Genomic DNA, 22,236 nt, shown 5'->3' on the forward strand with positions numbered 1-22,236 from the left:
AAATTTGCCAGGTGTATTGGGAAAGAGACCCTGGATAGGGGTATCTCAATCCTTTGACATGAGTGTTTAAAAATAATAAGTAGGTCCAGATACGGCTTCAAGTAGCTTGACGCATTTCGTGGTTTGGCATTATCACTCATCAGGAGTAAGCACTTGAAAATGGTCTGAAATGAGATACATAATTGTCCAATAGTTGGTATTCAGCAGAGGAAATGATAAACATATTGGAATGGAACCAATCCCATAGTAGTACTTACAAACAGGTCTGCTGTGTATAGGAGGCATGGTGCAGCACTGGCTACTGGAGGCCCACCAGTAATGTCAGGCACGGGAACTGAGGGAGCGTGTATAAGAACCACAACCCACACCAAAACCCCACCCAAGGTGGACAAGCATCCATGGTCACAGAATCCATTCAGGGCTGGGGATATGTGTAAATAACACTGCTTGTTGAGGGCTGTGTAAACAATAACAATAATAGCAATTATATAAGCCTCCATAATAATGGAGTATCCCATATTAACAATAAAATGGAGAAATGTGATGTGCTAATAGATGTGACAGAACCCTCATAACAAAGGCATTAACGTAACTACTTATTATACTCACTTATTCTTAACTCCTTTGTTATGAGGGTTCTGTCACATCTAATAGCACATCACATTTCTCCATGTTTATTGTTAATATGGGATACTCCATTATTATGGAGACTTATACAATTGCCATTGTTGTTATTGTTTACACAGCCCTCAACAGACAGTGTTATTTACACATATCCCCAGCCCTGAATGGATTCTGTGACCGTGGATGCTTGTCCACCTTGGGTGGGGTTTTGGTGTGGGTCCCGGTCCTTATACACACTCTTCCTCAGTTCCCGTGCCTCACATTACCGTTGGGCCTCCGGTATCCAGTGCCGCACCATGCCTCCTATACACAGCAGACCTGTTTGTAAGTACTGCTATTAGATTGGTTCTATTCCAATATGTATATAATTTCCTCTGCTATATACCAACTATTGGACAATTACGTATCTCATTTCAGATAATTTTCACGTGCTTACTCCTGATGAGTGGTAATACCAAACCACGAAACGCGTCAAGCTACTTGAAGCCGTGTCTGGACCTACATATTTTTAAATGCTCATTTCAGATTTCACACCTATTTTGGGGTATAGGATTGAGATACCACTATCCAGGGTCATTTCTATTATTGTAATCCTATTGTATTCAAACAAGCATTTACACTATTGATAGTTGTGTGTCCCGCAGACTGCATGCTTTACATAAAGTCCCACCTGCTCCAATTCCCCCACTTTCCCCGCAATTTCCAATAGATAGGGATGGAGATATATGATCTAACTGGTCTTTACCTCATATAAAATCCCAAACAATTGTTTTCTTTTCCATCTTCACGATGAGTTGGAATGCAAATTACAAGCCAGGACTTGTGTACAAGGCCAGCTCCATAAAGACATACTGTGACCTGTATGGTGTAGAGATCCTTGAGTGGCCTACACCGAGCCCTGACCTCAACCCAACTAAACACCTTTGGAATGAACTGGAATGCCAAACGCAGACCAGGTTTTCTGTATACAAAGCGAGCTCCATAAAGACATGGTCAGACCAGTTGGGTGTGGAGGAACTCGAGTGTCCTGCACAATGAACAGAGCCCTGACCTAAAACCGTTGAGATGAACTGGAACATGGATTGGAGCCAGTCCTTCTCATCCATCATCATACCTGACCTCACAAATGATCGGACCATGATCTCAACCGTAATGAACATCTTTGGGATGAACTGGAATGCCAATTGCAAGCCAGGTGTTCTGTATACAAAGCCAGCGCCATGAAGACATGCTTTTTCCATTTTGGTGTGGGGAAACGCGAGCATCCCAATAAGATCCCTGACCTCAACCCCACTGAACACCATTGGGATGAACTGTAACACCAACCAATAAAATGCATGGGACCTGGCACACTAGCTTAACAACCATGGCGTTCCTCCATCCCTATAATAGTTTATAGAAAAGGAGAGAGAGAGGGACTTTTAGTGAGGCCCGCCATGTCAGAAGAGAGACGAAATCAATACGTGAATGAAATTACAATACATGATTTATTGTTGCAAACTAAAAATTAATACCAGATTCTTGAGAAAAACATTGTAACAAATAAAAAGGTAGTCAACATGACACACTAAAATATGCTGTTCTCTCTCCTCGCGCTGCTTGGCCAATCGAGCATGACGTTGACTGAGAATATATAGTCACCTGGGACAACTGGTGGTTCATCTGCTTGATTCAATCACATGGAAGCACACCCAGATCCGAGCCGGCTTACACTTACTATTCATAGATCCACACTGGGGATAACCCATTCCCCATTCACGTTTTACTGGGAGCTTTGTCATCACTTTTTGGTATGTTTTTATTTGGGTTTAACTTTATACTCACCTTCTCATGTAGTCCCCCTGCGGGAACACTTAGAGATATTTTCACATCTTCACTTACCAATTTATTTAATCACATATTCCGTACAGGACACTATGCACGTTATGTGCACACATACAGTGCCTTGCAAAATTATTCATCCCCCTTGGCATTTTTCGTGTTTTGTTGCCTCACAACCTGGAATTAACATGGATTGTTTGAGGATTTGCATCATTTAATTTACAGAACATGCCCACAACTTTGAAGATTTTTTTTTCTTTATAGTGAAGCAAACAACAAATAGGACAAAATAACAGAAAAAGTCAATGTGCATAAATATTCACCCCCTCTAAAGTCAATACTTTGTAGAGCCACCTTTTGCGGCTATCACAGCTCCAAGTCGCTTTGGATAAGTCTCTATGAGCTTGCCACATCTTACCACTTGGATTTTTGCCCATTCCTCCTTGCAAAACTGCTCCAGCTCCTTCAAGTTGGATGTTTTTGCGCTTGACCAGTAATCTTTAAGTCTGACCACAGATTTTCTATTGGATGGAAGTCTGGGCTTTGACTAGGCCATTCCAACACATTTCCATGTTTCCCCTTAAACCACTCAAGTGTTGCTTTAGCAGTGTGTTTGGGGTCATTGTCCTGCTGGAAGGTGAACCTCCGTCCTAGCCTCAAATCACACACAGAATGGTACAAGTTTTGCTCAAGAATATCCCTGTTTTTAGCACCATCCATCTTTCCCTCAACTCTGACCAGTTTCCCAGTCCTGACTGCTGAAAAACATCCCCACAGCATGCTGCCACCACCATGTTTCACAGTGGGGATGGTGTTCTTTGGGTGATGTGTTGGGTTTGCACCAGACATAGCGTTTTCTTTGATGGCCAAAAAGTTCAATTTTAGTCTCATCAGACCAGAGCACCTTCCTCCATACATTTTGGGAGTCTCCCACGTGCCTTTTCACAAACTCAAAACGTGCCATTTTGTTTTTTGCTGAAAGTAATGGCTTTCTTCTGGCCTCTCTGCCATAAAGCCCAAATATGGAGCGTACGGCTTATTGTCGTCCTATGTACAGATACTCCAGTCTCTGCTGTGGAACTCTGCAGCTCCTCCAGGGTTACCTTAGGTCTCTGTGCTGCCTCTCTGATTAATGTCCTCCTTGCCCGGTCTGTGAGTTTTGGTGTGCGGCCGTCTCTTGGCAGGTTTGCTGTTGTGCCATGTTCTTTCCATTTGGTTATGATAGATTTGATGGTGCTCATAGGGATCATCAAAGAATTGGATTTTTTTTTTTTTTTTATAACCTAACCCTGACTTGTACTTCCCAACAACATTGTCCCTTACTTGTTTGGAGAGTTCCTTGGTCTTCATGGCAGTGTTTGGTTAGTGGTGCCTCTTGCTTAGGTGTTGCATCCTCTGAGGCCTTTCAAAAAAAGGTGTGTATATGTAATGACAGATCATGTGACACTTAGATTGCACACAGGTGGACATCATTTCACTTTTATGTCACAATTATGTGACTTCTGAAGGTAATTGGTTGCACCAGAGCTTTTAATGGGCTTCATAACAAAGGGGGTGAATACATACGCACATGCCAATTATGAGTCTTATTTCTGAAAAATAGTTTTATGAATATTTTTTTAATTTTACTTCACCAACTTGGACTATTGTGTTCTGATCCATCACGTATAATTCAGATTAAAAAAAACATTGAACTAAAGGCTGTAATGTAACAAAATAGGTAAAAAGCCAAGCGGGGTGAATACTTTTGCAAGGCACTGTACCACACTGGATCATGTTATGACCACCCTGCCGTCCTCTGGGTGCTTTCCTCGGTCTTTGGGTGGTCACCCCGGGGAGATACTGTCCCCGGTATCCCCACTCTCCTATGCAGACATTGGGCCCAGCTTTGAGGCCGTGCAGCAAGTTATTACATTTATTCATTTGTTCCCATTTTGTTGGAAGGCATATCCTTTTACTCTTCCTTCCTTAGAGGGCATCTCTAACAACCGATATTCATTTCCCTTTCTAGTATATTACATCATTACACTCCTGATGAATGGCTGAGATGCCAAGAAACGCGTTGAGTGCCACTAGGGGTCAAGAGATACCTGGTTTCATTATATATTTTTTTATCTTTCCGTGTATAATTATATCTAGTCATCAATTGTATTGCATTCTATAAGCAGCATATTTTAGTGTAAGTCATGCAACTACCTATTTGATACAATGTCTTCCTTAAGAATCTGGTATGAAACATTAGTTTGCAACAATAAATCATGTATTGTAATTTAATTCATGTATTGATTTTGTCTCTATTCTGACATGGCGGGCCTCACTTAAAGTCACACAATCTCTCCTTTTCTGCAACACCAACCGTGAGCCAGGTCTACTATATACAAAACCATCTCTATAAAGACATGGTCTGACCAGTTGGGTGTGGAGGAACTTGAGTGTCCTGCACAGTGCCCTGATCTCTAACCTACTGAACACCTTTGGGATGGACTGGAACACCATCTGTGGTCCAGATCTTCTCATCCAACATCAGTACCTGACCTCACAAATTTCGACAGATACTTCAAAATCTTGTGCAGAGTCTTCCAATATAGCCACAAAGGGGGTCAATTCCATATTAACAGACTTTGGGGGGGGTGGGGGGGTGGCGGGGTTGGGAGGGTGAACAATGCCATATTAATAGCCACGGGGGAGGGCAAGTCAACGCCACATTAATGGCCAGGGTTGCAGGATGGGATGTCCAACAAGTTTATTAAATACGCAATGGTCATGTGTCTACTAAATTACTGTACTTCCATAATTTCAATTAGGAGAGTAAAAAAAGAACATTTATAAAAAAAGTCAAAAGCCACAAAAACAAAACAAACCCCAAACAAAAAAAAAAAAGAGAAGCTGGGCAGCTGATGACAACCAAATTCCACAAGCACTCATTAGCACGGACAGATGTTATCGATGACGGATACTGTCGCATCTCCTGGCCATCAAAGCTGCCGCACTTAGCACACGCGGTAAGCTCTTCCTTCCCAGATTGGCGCCCACTTGCACAGAGGTTTTCCAACAAAAACAGGATCTGAATGATTCATTTATGAGCAAACTGCTCGTTAATGTCCGAGCGCGCACAGCTTAACCTCTTGTATGCCAGCATGAAGTATACATGTCTGCTTCATTAAATTATGCATAGCTATTAGCATGCTCAGTCCTTTACTACATCCCCACTGGGAAGAACAGTAAAAAAGGAGGAGGAAAATATACCATTACGGAGGATGAAAAAAGTGACCTGGGCAGATATCGATGTTTATTAGGAACCTTCGTACCGGCTGGATAGGAAGGAGGATTGTAAGGTGATATGAGATGAGGTGCCTAAGGCCTCCTTCACACCGGAGAGTTTTGAAGCTCCAAGATGCTCAACATCTGATATCCTACGGTTTTCAGTTGTGTCTGATCACACCTGTGTGGATCAAGACTCCATGGGACCTGTGCTCACCCGGTGGGTTTGACTGTACAGAATGCCCAATAGAATTATTACTGTAGATTTCAATTTATCGTTTTTTTTTTTGTTGTTGTTTTTTTTTTTTAACTTTTGCATATTTTATTTTGTTTAGTAGTATCCTTTACATGTACCCCCTGATGAAGCCAGGACGGCGAAACATGTAGAAGATATGTACAGGAATCTGTTTTTTTATCTGCCACACATGTATTACACTGCCAAACCAATGTACCATTTTAACAATTTAAAGGGGTTGTAAAGGTAAGATTTTTTTTTTTTTTTTAAATAACAAACATGTTATACTTACCTTCACTGTGCAGCTCGTTCTGCACAGAGTGGCCCCGAACCTGGTCTTCTGGGGTCCCTCGGCGGCTGTTTCAGCTCCTCCCCGCAAGCATTAACCACCTTAATGCGAGCTCCCTCGCATGGTGGTGAGTGCTTGCGGGCGCGCTCCCGTGATACAGCCGGCGGCTATAGCCGCTCGCTGTATCACTCGGCCCCGCCCCCCGGCGCGCCGCGTCATCGGATGTGATTGACAGCAGCGCGAGCCAATGGCTGCGCTGCTTTCAATCCATCCACTGCAGCCAATCAGCGACCAGGCTGAGCTGCAATGAAGATGACGAGAACGAGCAGCGAAGATTCGAGGCGTCAGGTAAGTAAAACGGGGGGGCTGGGGGCGACGGTATTGTCAAAAGTTTTTTCACCTTAATGTATAGAATGCATTAAGGTGAAAAAATTTTTACCTTTACAACCCCTTTAACAATTCGCGTAAATAAAAAACTTGCTATTGTAAAAGTAGCATGCGTATCAACAGTTTTGCACCTACAAAATCCCATCCTTAAACCTTTCTACCAATATTTAGTTTAGTTTGAAGCTTAAAAAAAGAACAAGGGGCCTGTGCCCTTGTCTCTCCCTTCCGCGCTTGTTACTATTGTACTTTCTGCGTCCCTCCCTCACCAAACCCCTCCCTTCCCGTTGCTCCCTCTTTATGTATTTTCCCATTTAGTTTGGAAACTTCTCATTTGCAATTTTTTTTTAAAAACAAGACAGAAAAATTTCTTGTAATAAAAACCAAATATATAGTGCTCATCGGACTGACTGTTTAGCTACATCAGGGGTAGGCAACCTCAGCCCTCCAGCTGTTTTGAAACACTACAAGTCCCATGAGACATTGCAAGACCCTGACAAATCACAGGCATGATGGGATTTGTAGTTTCACAACAGCTGGAGTGCCGAGGTTGCCCACCCCTGATCTACATCAAAAAGGTAATACTCATGTTTGGCGATTCCAATGTGGTAAGAAGGTCTTAATATGTTGATGCGTTTCGCCAAAATTAGCTTCATCAGGAGGCATGAAACCAACAGTTTCTTTGCGTTTATTATGTACCTAAACCTGTTTTTTAGTCCTTGCTCCCTTACTGGGTAATACTGGCCACCGGGGGATCTCTCTTGACCCTGATATTTCTTTCTCACTTTATATTCAACAAGGTTGACTTACTAAGTTAGGGCTCTTCTGTATAGGTTGGAAATTTGGAGATGGCTACCACTGCGTCCTCTCAGTTTTGTTTAGAATTGTATTTTGTATGCTTCTATTTGTTAAGCTGTCTTTGTAGTTCTAATGATGTTCATGCTATCAGCCTACTTAAGTATTTGTATCATGCAATACCTCTGTCTTGGTTTGTATAATACAACATATATTTCAATAAAGAAGAATATTTCAATAAAGAATTCCACAAAAAAAAAACAAAACTTTTTTGACCTTGAAAAGGGGCTTTTTTTGACCTTTAGGCCTCTCTCACATGGTCCGGATCCGGTTTTGCTCAGCAGGGGATCTGTCCCCCTGGCGGAGGACAGGTCTATGTCCACTCCACTTCTGCAGAGCAGAGACAGACACAGTCCGCTCTACTCTATGGACAATGAGATGCACGCAGACCGGCTTTCCATGTACACCAACTGCCCTCCGATGCAATCCGGCTAGACCGAAGGGAACAAATCCCCTTCCGTTGGTTTTTACTGGAAACAGATCGGAGGTAGCCGGGTGATGCGCACGTCCCCTACCCGGAAGTATCATGACGTCGCTTCCGGGTTACTAGGTCCGAGACCCGAACATAGCCGATCTTGCTCGGGCCTACCAGTGGGACGGGAGACCCGGGCGGAGCGGCGGAAGGTGGTGGGGTGTCCCCTTCCGCTGCTTGTAATAACAGCTGAGTGGCTGTTGAGCCGCACCGGTTATCACAAGAAAGCTGACCATCCGCTCTAAAGAACGGTAGCGGGGTGATGCCTGCAGCTACCACCCCGGTATAACCCCTTGAAGCAATAAATCGGTAAGTTTGTGACCGATATTAAAAAAAAAAAAAAAAAAAAAAAAAAAAAAGTGACTATTGGCTGCCACAAATCGGCCGCACCGATAATCGGTCGACCCCTATAAAAAACACACCAGACCCCAGTACAGCGAAAAAAGACCAGGAAAAAAGCATTTGGAATGCATCTGGAACAGATCTGGATTGCGTTTTTGTGGTGTGAACCAGCCCTAAAGCTATTTTTTTTTTTAATGAGTGCATAAAAAAAAAAATATATACACTATATTACCAAGAGTATTGGGACGCCTGCCTTTACATGAACTTTAATTGCATCCCAGTCTTAGTCTTAAATACTAAGTTGGCCCACCCTTTGCAGCTATAAGAGCTTCAACTCTTCTGGGAATTCTTTGCTGGGGGGGATTATGGTGTGGGGTTGTTTCTCAGGGGTTGGGCTTGGTCTTTTAGTTCCAGTGAAGGGAACACTTAAGGCGTCAGCATACCAAGACATTTTGGACAAATTTCAAGCTCCCAACTTTGTGGGAACAGTTTGGGGACGGCCCCATCCTGTTCCAACATGACTGCGCACCAGTGCACACACAAGGTCCCATAAAGACATGGATGAGTGAGTTTGGGGTGGAGGAACTTGACTGGCCTGCACAGAATCCTGACCTTAACCCGATAGAACACCTTTGGGATGAATTAAAGCGGAGACTGCAAATCAGGCCTTCTCGTCCAGTGCCTGACCACACAAATGTGCTTCTGGAAGAATGATCAAACATTCCCATAGACACACTCCTAAACCTTGTGGACAGCCTTCCCAGAAGAGTTGAAGCTGTTATAGCTGCAAGGGGTGGGCCAACTCAATATTGAAGCCTATGGACCAAGACTGGGATGCCATTAAAGTTTATGTGCATGTTAAGGCAGGTGTCCCAATACTTTTGGTTATATAGTGTGTGTATATAGGGTGATGTTCCTGTACTGCGCCTCTGGGGACTGTGCCCATTATGAGGGGATCCCACCATCCCTGTGAGCCAATAGCTGAGCTATTACGCCTGGGGGATGGGAAGGTTTGCCTGATCACAAGGCAGGCGCCCCAATACTTTTGGTTATATAGTGTATATACTGCAAAAACACCTCTGGCAGCGAAAGGGTTTAATGTATTTTCCCTTTCTCAAGGAAGGGGGGTGCATTTTCCACTTACTGTAAGGCTGGTCTCACGCGGGCGTTCTCTGTAATGCGCATCTGCCTGTTCTCTATGGGGCTGCTAGATGGAAACGGACCCGCCTGTCCGATTCCATCAGACTGTCATCGGATCCAATGTTTTTGGTGGCAGGATCGGATTGAATGCCGGCGGCTGACATCCGCACACTGCATAGAGAGCCATTTATGGTCCGGTACGGTCCGCCTGAAAAACTGACAGGCAGACCTGATCTGACAGCCCGTGTGAAACCAGCCTTAAAAAGGCACCCATGGTGGGTTTTACATGGGGGGGGGGGGGGGGGGAGATCATTCATCCCTATGGAAGGAAGGACTAGCTGGAAAGCATCGCAAGCACTCAAAATGCAGCAACAGGATAGAGGACCCTGTAATTCTGTTAGTGGTGACACAAAGGGAACACGAGGAGATTTATCGGGGGGGTCCATCAGTGAAGTCCGACGTGCAGTAATGCACAGCTAGCTGTCAGAGATGTGAAAGAAGAAGTCGGGTTAATGGCGAGGGAGTTCTCAGTTCTAAAATCACACCACAGCCCGATGATATGAGTAAACACGCACCGTGTGTGTATCACACAATCGTCATGTGTTCAACACGCACTCATTATCAAAGGTGACACAGTCATTTCTTCTGTCATTTAAGGACACCATGACTAGAGGCAGAGTACCTGCTAAATTACACAACACACAGACATCTATTGATTTACTCATCACACAAACATTTGCTGATAACTTTACCCAACATGCTATTAGTAAAGATTAGTAAACCTGCTCCTCGGCTACTGCATGTTTTCCAAACCTGGGGATGTGTGCGCAATACCTGCTCCCCCCTGCAGCACAACGTAGTTCCTCCCAACAGCTCATTTGTATGGGGAGGGGGGTAGGTAAACCACTGTGGGCAGCAGGGGGGGTGTTTAGCCATTCCACACCTACCTGAAGCAGCCAGCTAGCAGGTTTTCAATGTGCGTGCCACTGAAAAGTAGAGTCCATTCACCTCCCAAAATGAGCCTCAGGTGGTGGGGTCACTTTGAAGCGTACGTCCAGACAAAACTATTTTTTTTTTTTTTTTTTTTAAAGTTTTGGATAAATGAAATAAAAAAATCCATAGAGGGGTGGGTGCTGTGTCTGTCAATGAACTCAGAAACGGATTTTTAAGTAAAAAAAAAAAATCCTATTTTCTCATTCGTTCATTGACAGAGACACAGCCTTCTTTATTCAGAACGGTAGGGACGTCCCAAAGCAGTGCTGAGCATGAGGGGTGGGACAGCGAAAAATCCCAAGGCCAACACAAAAGCCAACCAGGTAACAGGAGCTTCACACAGGACAAGCTGGAACCCAACCTGAACGATACCACTTCAAGGAGAGATTAGACCCCCTTAACAGCAGCCTGCAAAAAGCTTGCGGCCAAATAAAAAAAAAAAAAAAAAAGGCACCCGCAGATGCCAACCCATCCACTTCGTAGCACTTGTGAAAAATAAGCCATGAACACCTGAAGACAGAAGGCCCTAGACACACTAGGCGCCCGAGAAGAATGCGCCGTAACAGGGAAAGCAGGGACCCGATTCCTGACAGAATAGCCCAGAGACATCATCTGGCTGATCCATCCAGAAGAAGGTCGCAGAAGAAGCAGACAGCCCCTTTCTTGGCCTGTCCGTGAGTACAGAGAGCCTGACCTCCAAAAGACTCAGTGGCTGGCAAATACAACCAAAACCCCCAAACCACATCCCGGGCAGATAAAGGTAAAATTCTTTGGAATGTGTTGCCAGGGGCACAAGAAAGGAAAAACAATGTCCTTGTTCAAATGGAAACCCAGGGACGGGAACTATAGAAAAGGGCTAAGCACCGCCTAAACCTGGGTAAGGTGAACGAGAGGATAACGCAACCCTATGAGCAGAGGTGAAAGCCAAGAGGCCACCCTCCAAGACAGAGTAAACAGTGGAATCTCCCGATATTTTGAGAGAGAGAGCAGGTCCTGGAGAACTGAAAACACCAAGTTCAGATCCCACGGCGGTAGAAAAAAAAATGCACCGGTGGAAACAGACGTCTAATCCCTTAAATAAAAAAAAAAAAAAAAAAAAAGGGTACGCACCAGGGAGCGCGAGCCCAGGGGATGCTGAAGACGACCACCCAGGCTGACACCTGGGCCTTGATGGTACTCGAGGCACATTCCTGCTAAACCCCCTGTAAATGGGGGTTGGAATTGGAGCTACCTAGAAAGAACAAGGATGAATGCCCATTGATTCACACCAGGATATATGTGCTCTCCACACCCGGAGGTTAAAATCTCCTAAAAGTTAGACTCCCTAGCCATCAACAGTGTCGGAACTGCCGTACCTGGCTCAACACAGCCAGGCCGTTAAAACCAGTGACTCTAAGGCAGGATGGAAGAACGGCCCTGGGACCATAGACCCTTCCTGAGAGGCAGTCGACAAGAAACGCCGGCGACCGGCATACCCAGTCAGCGTACCCAGACCGTCTGGACCCATCCGGGGATAATAGAATGACCAGAACCTCGGCAGCCATGATCCTGCGTAAAAGCCACAACAGAAGCTGAACAGAAGCAACCCATAAAACTACCAGAAACCTTGGTACTGTCCAGTTGAACCAGGACCTCATGAATATCCCAGCGGGAAAAAACAAGGCCTGGAGAAGGGCCCATCCGTGGTCCAACCCTCGCTAACTGAGGTATCCGCCTGTCAGCATTCCACTCCTGGAATGCATACACCGGAAAAGGGCCGGATGAAACGTTCTGCCCACTGGGAAATACTGGCAACAGCCAGGGCCGCCACAGCCTATTTGACCTGCCCTGGCGAAGGGCATAAGCCATCGTGGTTGCCTTGTCCGACTAGAACCGTACCGGGAGCCCCCGAAATCGATCCGTCCGTGATCCAGACTTAGCCTGATCGCTCAAAGTTCCAGGATATTACCTGGTAGTCCGGATTCCACCAGCGTACAATGACCCTGAGCAGAGCTCAGTCCCAGGACATCCTGCCCGGACCGACTGGCATTGGAGGTCACCCTGTTTAATACAAGGCGAGAAAGGATTTATCCCGCCGAAGAACCGGAGAGCGAGCCACCAGACCAGGGAACCCTGGTTTCATAACTCAGCCGAATCCAATTGTCCCGAGACCTTGGGCATTTGTCTCATGCCAGGATCTCCCCGAAGGAAGCTTGTATGGGACTGCGCAAATGGAATTGTTTCAAAAAGGTAGAAACTCTCAGACCCAACACCCACGCGCAGGTCCACAGAGGGCCTACCTGCCAGACAGAAAAAAAAAAAAAAATATGTAGCATGCGTTTGGAGTTTGTCCAAGAGAAGGAAACGTGCTGGCCAGAGCTGAAGCTCGGGCTTAGATAATCCAACATTCTGGAAGGGCCCAAGCAGACTTCAGATAGTATAGACGACTACTGAAATCAGTCAAGGTCTGAATAGAAATTACATTGCCCCTCGGGGTAGTGGCAGAAGAAGACTGTCCAGGCAGCCAGGACCACAAACCCCCATAGATGCAGCCACGCCCGATCCGGGGCCAACGTCTCGCGAATACCTGAGGAGTGGTGGCCAGACTATGCGCTGATCATGCGCCACACCCACAGCAAAACAGAGGAAGTGCTGGAGTCTGGCACATAATGGAATGCGTAAACACCATCCTGACCTTCTGTACCCACACAAGGCAGGTCAGGGCCTTAAACTGTTCCCGACATGGGAACCATAACAACCACACTCTGCAGCAACGGAGCTTACACATCCCCCCCTCCCCCCGCGGAGAACAGGGGGGCGCAGACCGGGGACCCTCACAAGGGGCACAGAGCGGGGCGCCGCACAGTGGCGCAGATCCAGGAGGGCGCAGAAGCCGCGGCCCAATAGGTACAAAAACGCAGCCCAGTAGGCCGCAAAAGCCGCGGGCTAAAAAAAAACCAAAAAAAAAAACCAGGGCAGTCTGCCAAGAATCACAACATTCTTTAGCAGTAGAACTTAAGCATAAACATTGTAACGTGTTTTCTTTAGATCAAAGGAATACACTTTGGTGTGTAAATGAGGGAAGTTTAACCACTTAAACACTAAACCCTTTTCTGACGCTTGTTGGTTTCACGTTAAAATCATTTTCTTTTGCTAGAAAATTACTTAGAACCCCCAAATATATATTTTAGCAGAGACCCTAGAGAATAAAATGGTGGTTGATGCAATATTTTATGTCACACATTGTATTTGTATTGTGTAATTTTTGGGGGAAAAAAATACACTTTAATGAATAAAAACTAATCAGTAAAGTTAGCCCAATTTTTTTATATAATGTGAAAGATTTTACGCCGCGAGAATCATGATCTTTTTATTCTAAGCAAAAAAAAAATATTAAAAATTGTGATTCTCATTTTGGCCAGAATCGTACAAGGTCTACCGTACGTGTCTTTTTTTTTTTTTGCATATTTTTGCTCTCTTCCTGTCTGGTGAAAAGGTTGTCAGCAAGTCAGGGTAAATCTCTCTATCAGAGAATCCTGAACAACAACAGGAGCGCTAATCCCTACCCCACTCTATCCAAAACTAGTAAGAAGTTTTTGGCCTGACATACCACTTCCCGCCTGTAGGAGGTCATAGGACGTACTTGGGTTGAAGTGGAGATATCTGGATAATGGGTGCAGCTACAGGCATCAGACAGCTTTGTTTTCAGCCAGCAATTCCCTCTAATGTAAAGGTCATCCTAGTGGCTACACTACATAGCCGCTGGATTGCTTTTACAGGCAGCGGGAGGGGCCCGCACGATCACATGGGACTCCCCCGTGTGATCAGGAAGCCGAAGATCCGGCGGAGGATTACCATAGAGCTGGTCGTTGAGCGGATTTTCTCAGGCCATCTCTATGACCCTAGGATGCCGGAAGAGACGTCATGACTTCTGGCTCCGTCAGATGTAAACACTGCCATTTTTTCCCCTGGAAACCAGAGGTCGATGTTTCTTTTTTGATCACATACTTTCCAGGGTAGAGGAGATAACTGGGGTCTTCCTGACCCCAGATCTTTCCATAAAAGGAGGACCTGTCATGTATTACTCCTCTTACAAGGGATGTTTATATTTCTTGTAAGAGGAATAAAAGTGATAAAAAAAAAAAAAAAAAAAAAAAAATTAAATTATACAAAGGGACAAGTGTAATAATAAAAATAAATAAAAATTATAGCGCCACTGTCCCATGTTAATATGTGATCACACCCCCCCCCCCTTTAGCACCTGATAGTTTAAATACTTGTAGAAGCTACTGGGATTTGAGCACAGGTATATCTTTCACATGTCCCCTTGTGCCCGCACACAGAAGCGAACGCATACGTAGGTTGCGCCCACATGTGAGGTATCGCCGCAAACGGTAGAACAAGAGCAATAATTCCTCCTCCTCTCTTAACTCTAAACTGGTAACCCGTCAAAAAAATTTTAAGCGTTGCCCATGGAGATGTTTAAGTACCAAAGTTTGGCACCGTTCCACAAGTGTGTGCAATTTTAATGGCTTCAATACCGGGCACTTTTACCCCCTTCCTGCCCAGGCCAAATTTTCAGCTTTCAGCGCTGTCGCACTTTCAATGACAATCGCGCGGTCATGCAGCACTGTACCCAAGCAAACATTTTTATTGTTATCAACAGATAGAGCTTTCTTTTGGTGGTATTCAATCGCCCCTGGGGCTTTTTTTTTTTGCTAAACGAAAAAAAACCCGAATATTTTGAAAAAATAAAAATAATTTTCTACCAGAAACTAAAAAAAAAAATTTAAAAAAAACTTAAGTAATTTTTCTCCTTCACTGATGGGCACTGATGAGGTGGCAATGAGGAGGCACTAATATAATATGCAGCACTGATTGGCATCGATAGTTACTGATGAGGGGGCACTAATATGCAGCACTGACTGGCATCACTGATGATCAGTGCAAGTCTCCCCTGTGAGGAAATGCAGCTGATCGGCTCTCCTCTCCTCACACGCTGTCAGTGTGAGGAGAAAAAAGCCGATAACCAGCACTTCCATGTGATCAGCTGTGATTGGACACAGCTGATCACATGGGTAAAGAGCAGCGTTATCAGCTCTTTACCGAGATCGGGGATGCCCCTGTGTCCCGGGGACACAGCGTGGTGAGAGTGGGACAGCGTCATATGACGTTGTCCCAGAACAATAGAACCACCCCGCAACCGTCATTTGACATGTTAGGTATCTATTTATTCGGTATAACATCATCTTATGAACTTTTTTTTTGTTTTTTTTGCAAAAAACGTGAGAATAGCCTTTAACCACCTCCCACCCACAGTATAGACCAACGACGGCGGGCGGTACGCTCTCTCGTTCTGGGACCAACGCTGTATCCTGGCCTAGGCAGACAAGGCCCAGGCCTAGGGCAGAAAGGAAAGAGTCCCCGCCAGCTTGCGCTGTTTATTTTTTACCATCCCTGTCCCATTGCAGAGATTTCCCTTCACTTCCTGCCCCATAGCTAAACAGGAAGTGAGAGGAAATCTATGCAAATTAAGGGAATACATTGCGCCCCCCCGGCCCTCAGAACTAGTGTCCCCACTCGAAAATTTCAGGGCGGGTCTTAAACAGCAAGGGGTGTGGCCTCGACAGGAAAGGGTGGGTCATATTTAAATTAGGCGGTGCACGAGTTTTGCCAGGCCTAGAGCAGCACAAAACCTAAATACAGCTACTGTCTTATGATGTCGCGCAAGTCTCACCGCGGCCACGCTGTGTCCCTGGGACACTGACCCAACCCCGATCTCGGTGAAGAACCAATATTACGGCTCTTTACCTGTGTGTTCAGCTGTGTCCAATCACAGCTGATCACATGTGAAGACAGAAATGCCAGTTATCGGGCTCTCCTCGCCTCACACGGACCGCGTATGAGGAGAGCCGATAAGCAGCATTTCCTCACAGGGGAGACCTGTATATAGATAATCAGGGCACCAATTATCAGTGCAGCCCCATCAGTGCCCATCGCTGTGCTGCCTTTCAGTGCCACCTATCAGTGGCGCCCCATCAGTGGTGGAGAAAAATTACTTATTTACAAATTTTTTTTGACAGAAACTAAGAATTTTTTTTTTTCCTGGTCTTTTTATTTTTTTTTTTTTAGCAAAGAATAAAAAAAGTAATGATTAAATACCACCAAAAGAAAGATATGCCTAAAAAAAAAAAAAAAAAAAAAAAAAAAATTATAAATATATATAATATAATAATTTATATATTTATAAAAAAATTAAAAAAAAACATAAAAATGTAATGAAAACAAAAAAATAATAACAAAATAATTAAAAAATTGTCATGTTTACAAAAATATATATAATAATAAAATATAATAATAATAATAAAAAAACAAAAAAAAAAAAAAACAAAAAAAAAAAGATAAAAATGTCATGAATACAGTGTTGTATGACCGTTCAATTGTCATTAAAAATGTGATGGCGCTGAAAGCTGAAAATTGGTCTGGGCAGGAAGGGGGCAAAAGTGCCCGGTATTGAAGTGGTTAAAATAATCCCTGGTTATCCTGCCATGTGGGTCATTGTACAAGCACTTCCTGTCATAATGAGACAACGCTCTCTCCCTCTCCCCACACCGCTCCTTATGTTGTCACCCCGTCACATGGAGACTCCAATAAGGCCTTTTATCGCACATTCCGCAGGCACAGTCCACAGTTGCCACCATCAGTAAAGTCGCCCTGAGGCTGGTGTTCACACTTTCCCGACACACGCAGAAATGCGCTGCCCTCTAGCCGACACGCCGCGGTGCCATTAGTTGTTAATGGCATCCCCCGCACATCTAATGCATGCATTTTCGCACAAAACGCCCACTGCTGTGGCACCATGCGGTTTATTGTGGTGCAATTTTGAAAAAAAAAAAAAAAAAAAAAACGGTGCAGGGCATCCCATTAAAATGAATGTGCTGACCTGCAAGCGACGAGCAAAAAAAAACAAAAAAAACAAACAATCGAGCGTTCCGTCACAGCTGCATGGTGTGAACAGAGACTAAGAAATGCCATGCAGCCAATGCCGTGGTTGCATGTAGACAAAAAGTGGCTGCAAAAAAGCTGCAGGAGATGAGCTGCATACAAATGTAACAAGAGATAAAAGAAAGTGGGAAACGAGTAATATACTGTATGAAAAAATAAAATGTAAAAAGGCAATTATGTACGATACAAATATAACTCAGGCAGTGTTTACATCAGAACTGTCCAGGTATCACCAGAATAAGAGGAAACTGCTGATATATATTCACATTTCACAATCTCACAGATCGATTACTTTGATTTTTATCTTAACTGGCCCTAGAGCAAGTCCCTGTATACCTGCGGAGAGGGAATTAGAGTGCAAGCTCCTCTGCGATCAGGTACTGAGGCAGACAGGAAGTGAGGGGATATTTCCCCGATGGGGACACAGGAGGAAAATAAAGGAAAATAAACGAGATTACCGATAGGTCTTAGTAGGGAAGCATCCAAATTGGAAAGCAAAAAGTGAGTCACCCAGGGATTCTGTATATTCTCAAAGTTGGATATTTTATCTTGAGTTATAGCCTCTGTTTTGGCATGGATCACAAAAAAAAATAAAAACACACTGATGATGTTCTAATGATATAAAAAGCAATCAGGAAAGGAACAGAAGTTGCTAGAGCTACATCCCAGTAGTGGAAAGGTGAAGACGGGTGAATGTAATTCCATGACAGGTCTTCTCCTATCCCTGGAATGCGGGTTATCAGATTCCTTATTGCGGGTGATGTTTGCAGTCATATAACTAACCTGTCCGTCTACATTCTGTACAGCGGACGGCACCCACATTCCCAACACAATGTACACCCCACCCCCACCAACATCGCAATCACCGAGGTACGCTCTGTCCTCACACGGGATCCCCCACCCATCACATAATCATTATATCTCATTATCATACGGGAGAGTCATATTTTCTGATCTACTACAGATAATCATATCAGACTTCACCAATATAACAATCACAGATAAGAGAATATTGGCTGTGATTGGTGCAGACAGCCAATAACACGGATAGAAAGGAGCGATCACATGGAGGATACACTCAGCATGGGAAACGATCAATATAATGACAACTGATAGGTTTCCATGGAAACTATAAATGCTTCTCATAGCAACAAACATCTCTATGCCAGTCCTAATATTGTAGAACACATCAGAAGGGGAACATCTATTGCTGGGACAAGGAGAGTCAGGCATTCCTCCCAGTGTCCCCCCTCCTCATACACTGCCCCCCCCCTCCTCATACACTCCTCTCACACACTGTCCCCCCCCTCCTCATACACTCCTCTCTCACAATGTCCCCCCCCTCCTCATACACTCCTCTCACACACTGTCCCCCCCCCTCCTCATACACTCCTCTCTCACAATGTCCCCCCCCTCCTCATACACTCCTCTCACACACTGTCCCCCCCCTCCTCATACACTCCTCTCTCACAATGTCCCCCCCCTCCTCATACACTCCTCTCTCACAATGTCCCCCCCCTCCTCATACACTCCTCTCACACACTGTCCCCCCCTCCTCATACACTCCTCTCACACACTGTCCCCCCTCCTCATACACTCCTCTCACACACTGTCCCCCCCCTCCTATTACACTCCTGTCACACTGTCCCCCCTTCCTCATACACTCCTGTCACACTGTCCCCCCCTCCTCATACACTCCTCTCTCACACTGTCCCCCCTCCTCATACACTCCTCTCACACACTGTCCCCCCTCCTCATACACTCCTCTCACACACTGTCCCCCCCTCCTCATACACTCCTCTCACACACTGTCCCCCCCTCCTCATACACTCCTCTCTCACACTGTCCCCCCCTCCTCATACACTCCTCTCTCACACTGTCCCCCCTCCCCATACCCTCCTCTCTCACAATGTCCCCCCTCCCCATACACTCCTCTCTCACAATGTCCCCCCTCCCCATACACTCCTCTCACACACTGTCCCCCCTCCTCATACACTCCTCACACACTGTCCCCCCTCCTCATACACTCCTCACACACTGTCCCCCCTCCTCATACACTCCTCACACACTGTCCCCCCTCCTCATACACTCCACTCACACTGTCCCCCCCCTCCTCATACACTCCACTCACACTGTCCCCCCCCTCCTCATACACTCCTCTCTCACACACTGTCCCCCCCTCCTCATACACTCCTCTCTCACACACTGTCCCCCCCTCCTCATACACTCCTCTCTCACACACTGCCCCCCCTCCTCATACACTCCGTCCCCCCTCCTCATACACTCCTCTCACACACTGTCCCCCCTCCTCATACACTCCTCTCACACACTGTCCCCCCCTCCTCATGCACTTCTCTCACACTGTCCTCTCCTCCTCATGCACTCCTCTCACACTGTCCCCCCCTCCTCATACACTCCTCTCTCACAATGTCCCCCCTCCTCATACACTCCTCTCACACACTGTCCCCCCCTCCTCATACACTCCTCTCACACTGTCCCCACCTCCTCATACACTCCTCTCACACTGTCCCCCCCTCCTCATACACTCCGTCCCCCCTCCTCATACACTCCTCTCACACACTGTCCCCCCCTCCTCATACACACTGTCCCCCCTCCTCATACACACTGTCCCCCCTCCTCATACACACTGTCCCCCCTCCTCATACACTCCTCTCACACACTGTCCCCCCCTCCTCATACACTCCTCTCACACTGTCCCCCCCTCCTCATACACTCCTCTCACACACTGTCCCCCCCTCCTCATACACTCCTCTCACACACTGTCCCCCCCTCCTCATACACTCCTCTCACACACTGTCCCCCCCCTCCTCATACACTCCTCTCACACACTGTCCCCCCCTCATCATACACTCCTCTCTCACACTGTCCCCCCCCTCCTCATACACTCCTCTCTCACACTGTCCCCCCCTCCTCATACACTCCTCTCTCACACTGTCCCCCCCTCCTCATACACTCCTCTCTCACACTGTCCCCCCCTCCTCATACACTCCTCTCTCACACTGTCCCCCCTCCCCATACACTCCTCTCTCACAATGTCCCCCCTCCTCATACACTCCTCTCTCACACTGTCCCCCCTCCCCATACACTCCTCTCTCACAATGTCCCCCCTCCTCATACACTCCTCTCTCACAATGTCCCCCCTCCTCATACACTCCTCACACACTGTCCCCCCTCCTCATACACTCCACTCACACTGTCCCCCCCTCCTCATACACTCCTCTCTCACACACTGCCCCCCCCCCTCCTCATACACTCCTCTCACACACTGCCCCCCCTCCTCATACACTCCTCTCTCACACACTGCCCCCCCTCCTCATACACTCCTCTCACACACTGCCCCCCCTCCTCATACACTCCGTCCCCCCTCCTCATACACTCCTCTCACACACTGTCCCCCCTCCTCATACACTCCTCTCTCACACTGTCCCCCCTCCTCATACACTCCTCTCTCACACTGTCCCCCCCTCCTCATACACTGTCCCCCCTCCTCATACACTGTCCCCCCTCCTCATACACTCCTCTCTCACACACTGTCCCCCCTCCTCATACACTGCTCTCTCACACTGTCCCCCCTCCTCATACACTGTCCCCCCTCCTCATACACTCCTCTCTCACACTGTCCCCCCTCCTCATACACTCCTCTCTCACACACTGTCCCCCCTCCTCATACACTCCTCTCTCACACTGTCCCCCCCTCCTCATACACTGTCCCCCCCTCCTCATACACTGTCCCCCCTCCTCATACACTCCTCTCTCACACTGTCCCCCCTCCTCATACACTCCTCTCTCACACTGTCCCCCCCTCCTCATACACTGTCCCCCCTCATACACTCCTCTCTCACACTGTACCCCCTCCTCATACACTCCTCTCTCACACTGTCCCCCCCTCCTCATACACTCCTCATACACTGTCCCCCCTCCTCATACACTCCTCTCTCACACTGTCCCCCCTCCTCATACACTCCTCTCTCACACTGTCCCCCCTCCTCATACACTCCTCTCTCACACACTGTCCCCCCTCCTCATACACTCCTCTCTCACACTGTCCCCCCCTCCTCATACACTCCTCTCTCACACTGTCCCCCCCTCCTCATACACTGTCCCCCCCTCCTCATACACTGTCCCCCCTCCTCATACACTGTCCCCCCTCCTCATACACTCCTCTCTCACACTGTCCCCCCCTCCTCATACACTGTCCCCCCTCCTCATACACTCCTCTCTCACACTGTCCCCCCTCCTCATACACTCCTCTCTCACACTGTCCCCCCCTCCTCATACACTCCTCATACACTGTCCCCCCTCCTCATACACTCCTCTCTCACACTGTCCCCCCTCCTCATACACTCCTCTCTCACACTGTCCCCCCTCCTGTGTTCCTGTTGGTGGGGCCCCTGGGGTTGTCTCCTCTCACCTGGGGAGTAGAGTTCGGCCAGCTCCCGGGCCCCAGCATGTTGGGGGCCCCACCTCGGGCTGCCCTCCCTGCAGGGCTCGGCCAGGTCACTCTCGGCCATCGGGCAGAGCCGGGGCTCACTGTCGGCTCCTCCGTGCGCCGTTCTCGCCATCTTCCCGGCCAGCCAATCGGAGAAGGCGCCGTCCGCAGCTCGCGTCCCGATTGGGGGAGGGTCAGAAGGGGGGCGGGAAGCTCCGGCCAATGGAGAGGGGAGAGGCTGACAGGCTGCCCAATCACCGCTGTCCCACGCAAGGTAGGCATGTGATACGCGGCCAATGGAGGAGAGAAGGTGAGGAAGCTCAGTGGGCGGCTGCCCGAGGACGGAGGAGAAGCCACGCCCCCTCCCGAATGTCACACACCCGGCA

At 46.9% G+C, this 22,236-nt stretch overlaps 1 protein-coding gene across 1 annotated transcript in view; it reads right to left on the reverse strand.

Annotated features, from left to right (window-relative positions):
• Positions 1-22,132, reverse strand: part of PEDS1 (plasmanylethanolamine desaturase 1) — a 73,067-nt gene extending 50,935 nt beyond the window's left edge. Inside the window, 2 exon segments of the mRNA XM_073607272.1 lie at positions 21,833-22,042; positions 22,045-22,132. Of these exon segments, the coding sequence (XP_073463373.1) occupies positions 21,833-22,042; positions 22,045-22,132 (298 nt within the window).
• Positions 22,133-22,236: the final 104 nt, after the last annotated feature.

This window comes from Aquarana catesbeiana, linkage group LG12 (assembly GCF_042186555.1).
Source record: "Aquarana catesbeiana isolate 2022-GZ linkage group LG12, ASM4218655v1, whole genome shotgun sequence".
NCBI lineage: Eukaryota > Metazoa > Chordata > Amphibia > Anura > Ranidae > Aquarana > Aquarana catesbeiana.